At 28.4% G+C, this 4128-nt stretch overlaps 1 protein-coding gene across 1 annotated transcript in view; it reads left to right on the top strand.

Moving 5' to 3' along the window:
- Positions 1 to 2804: 2804 nt before the first annotated feature.
- Positions 2805 to 4128, top strand: part of LOC112461721 — a gene marked incomplete at its 5' end in the record, with an annotated part of 1674 nt that continues 350 nt past the window's right edge. The window contains 3 exons of the mRNA XM_025027064.1: positions 2805 to 3204; positions 3343 to 3671; positions 3773 to 4055. Coding sequence (XP_024882832.1) covers positions 2805 to 3204; positions 3343 to 3671; positions 3773 to 4055 — 1012 coding nt within the window. The remainder of the gene's footprint in view (positions 3205 to 3342; positions 3672 to 3772; positions 4056 to 4128) is intronic.

The raw sequence follows: 4128 nt of genomic DNA, 5'->3' as shown, positions 1-4128 counted from the left end.
CTAGCAGCGCCAAGTTTTTTGACAAGAAAAATTTATGTATTTTAATAAAATATTTTAATTTTGTACTGTTACCTCTGTAATTCTTTGCGATGCGATTAAATCTTTTAAAATACATATACAAACTTTGTATTTAAATACCTTGTATTCCCTTGTTGGGTTTAAATATTTTAATAAAATATTTGTATTTTGTATAGTTACCTCTGTAATTCTTCACCTCGAAAAAACCTAAGTAACAAGTGGTAGACGTAATCTTTGTATCTCGAAAAATACAATGAGAGAAAAAATTGTTAATCCCAAGAAATATTTAGTTCGATACGTTCAACTAAACATTTTAGTTAGTTAACTAAATATTAGTTGTTTCAACAATTTATTTCGTATTCTTAATCAAGAATTAATTAATTCAACTAATGTTTAGTTAACTAACTGAAATGTTTAGTTGAACGTATCGGACTAAATATTTCTTGGGATTGACAAATTTTTTATCTCAGTGTATGTTCTCTCTGTAATTGGCGCTGTAATTTAAAAAGAGATATCATTTCTTTTTTGTAATTGTAATAGATCACTTGAAGCACGACTCATTTTTGATAAGGTAACGTACTGCTTAGGTTTTTTCATGATTTTTCGAGATACAAAGATTACGTCTATCACTTTGTTACTTAGGTTTTTTCGAGATTTTTCGAGATACAAAGATTACGTCTATCACTTTGTTACTTAGGTTTTTTCGAGGTGTAATATGTTAAGAAAAATTAAAGCTACTACTACCTGGGTTAGAATAGAAAAATTCTTAAATGGGAATACACACAAAGTTATATGTACTACTTGGGTTTTAATTTTTTTTTAATTTAAATATCACCACATGTCTCACAATCAGTCGAATTGGTTAAGACATTCATTCCAGATAGTTGGGAGATCCCAGGTTCGATTCCTGACTGAGATGATATTTTTTGTAACATATTCTTTGATTTTCGAGGGGTTGGGGGAAGGGAAATATATCAATGTATTAAATTAAATTGATTATCAATTTAATTAGGTCATAGTATTATTCTAGTTTTGGTTTTAAGCTGCATTTTAAATCCGTAAGTAACAACGCGCAGTTTTACGGAGCAAAGAATGTACGTAAATTTACACAAGAAAATATTTGACGTAAAAGATTTCACCTGACCGTATATTGGCAGTTACATTTATTCCGATTGCTTATAATTTACTGTCGCACTTTAATGAATAAAAAGAGAGGACAAGGATGGATTTATTTCTGATAAACCGATATTTTGATTTATATGATTATATAATGACTTATGGATTCTTACTTCTTCCTTCTGGGATAAAAAGTCTACTTTAACAAAAATATGTTAATAAAAAAATATTTGAAGAAAGAATTATAAAAAATGCACTATACACATTCGACATGTACTACAAATGTTGCTGTAAGATTATCAAAATATAATATGTCATACATATTATACGCAGATATGTGCTGATCTTGAAAGTTTATACTCGTTTAAGTAAGAAATATTATAATACAAAAATAATGTGATTGAAAAATTGTGCCAGTATAAATAGAAAATTATATTGTTCAAAAATATATGACAATTATATGAAAATAAGTAAGACGTATATCAAAGCATAAATTAATATAAAGAAAAACAATTAAATTTTATCAAACATTTTGTATAATTCTTAAGAATTAATTGCACAAATGTTTCTTTTTTTATTCAAATTATTTATTTCCGTACGTTTCTGGTTTTGGACAATCCTCAGCACACAATTATGCATACAATTTAATAATTTATGTAAACCGTAGATGTTCTAATTAGATTCGCAAAAAATGCAAATAAATATAGAATAACAAATACATACGCAATAATCATTCCAATTGAAAATTAATCTCTTTGATGGTCTCAGAAAATTTTATCGGCAAACAAGAATAATAAACCTCCCTCCGGTTCCAATCCGTAAGAAAAATATACGGTATTTGTGTGTTGATTATCCTTACAGCTGGAACCGGAGGGTGGCTCATTATACTTGCTCGCCGAGAGAATTTTCTGGGACCACAGAGAGGTACATTTTTAATTTGAACGATTATTGCGTACGTATTTGTTATTTTATATTTATGTATATTTTTGGCGAATCCAATTAGAACATCTGTTCTTCACATAATTTATTAATTTGTATGGATAGTTGTTGAGGAATTGAGGATGGTCCGAAACGTACGAAAATAAACAATTTGAATAAAAAAAGAAACATTTGCGCAACGTTTACCGTGCCTGTCTCTATTATAATTAGCCCACTTTTTTCTCATTTGAGGATTTCCAATTTCAGAGCCTACTACTTCTATTTTAATTTTGTATAATATCGTTCATTAAACTTATGCATTCTTTCCATAAATAAAACAAAAACAATTTGATTTATCTAAAAATAAACAATTAAATTTTTTTAAAGTATACAAATAATTATAGTTTTAAAACTTATTTATATCTAATAGTAATATTTATAATAGTAATAATAGTATAAATTTACTATTATAAATATTATAATAGTTTATAAATTATTTATTATAATAAAAAACTAATAGTTTATAAATTATTTATTATAATAAAAAACTTATAATAATTATATAAAACTATATTTTTAGTTATTAAAAATAAAGTGTGAAATCGAGACTCAGACAGCGCGAGACACTGCCGTTGTCTCTTAATATATAATTTTATTTTTTGCTGATATATTTTATGTATTGATATATTTTATTTTAAATTATTAATTAAAGAAACTGTAACTTAAATTTTACAATTATTTTGAACTTGTAGGGAAAGACTAAGAAAGAATCTGCACATACTGTGCTCGCAGAAAAATTTGTTACCAAAAGGAAGAAACTTTTATGGAGCAAGCGAGATAAATATACTGCAACTAAAAATGATGAAGATTATGATGAAGATTATGATGAAAATTATGATGAAGATTACCATAAAGAGGAAGAAGAATCATCAGATGATTCAGATGATGATGTTATGCCTAAGAAGTTGCATGTGGAGGCTATGCAGGACAAAGCTAAAAAAATTAAATCACTGGAAACAAAAATAAAAAAGTTAGAAAAGGAGCTGGAAGAGATAAGAACTCTTAATATATTATACCAGAAAGAGTATTTTTCATCATCTTCAGCAAACAGCGCCAAATCACATGTTGAACAACTTACACAGTCTCCACCTTGTACTATTGCATCAAGTTCATATACGTCATCATTATCATCATCGAAAACTTCATTATCAGTTTCTTCAAGCAGATTTATTGAAAAATCCTCTTCAATAATATCTGATAAAAATAAATTACTTGATGAAAATTTTAAAGGCAATGAAGAAAGAATTAGTAAAATTGCAAAACTTAATTCTCCATTAAGTAGCAAATCTCCAACATCGGTATCAAAATGTGCAGCATCCACTCCTGTATCATCAAGAACTTCAACAACCAATACTTTATCAGAATCAAAACCTTCAGCATGCCTTTTACCAGTCAGCGTAGAACGTGCCACATCTGAGTCATTATCATTAAATACCTCAAGATTTCATATTGAAGATTCATTTGTAGCTGACAATGGACCTGTAAAACTCGAACCTATGGATACTACTGAAACACAAGAACCAGCAGCATCAGCAATGTCACTCGAGAATATTAAAGAGGTATTCTTAATTCTTATTTGAAATGTTATCTATCAAGTATATGATATTTTCAATTATTACATAAATTTAGCATTAAAATATGACTTCTTAATTTATTTTAGGATAAAATACTGATACATGAAAATCCAGCGATATGGGTGCCTGTGGTAGGCTGGGAGAAGATAAAAGCTATTGCTGAAATTATGTATATGGATCCATCAAACAACAATGAAACTGGTGACAAAGCATACATTTATACCCTTGCACAGCATATGTTTGGCACAGAAAAATTGCTGACTCATGTTATTAGTAGCTGCAATGTGCAAAAGAAAAAGTTCCTGGATAGTGGGAGAACTGCGCCGCCAAATAAATTTTTAGAAAAAGATCTTCTTGCTGCTATTTATGGTTAGTTCTTCAGTATATCGTATACTTGTGTGTGTGTGTGTGTGTGTGTGTGTGTGTGTGTGTGTGTGTGTGT

Source organism: Temnothorax curvispinosus, unplaced genomic scaffold, assembly GCF_003070985.1.
Source record: "Temnothorax curvispinosus isolate PA1 unplaced genomic scaffold, ASM307098v1 QBEX01011691.1, whole genome shotgun sequence".
Classification (NCBI taxonomy): Eukaryota; Metazoa; Arthropoda; class Insecta; order Hymenoptera; family Formicidae; genus Temnothorax; species Temnothorax curvispinosus.
Note: the sequence above shows the minus strand (reverse complement) of the source record. Positions and strands in the feature narration are given on the sequence as shown.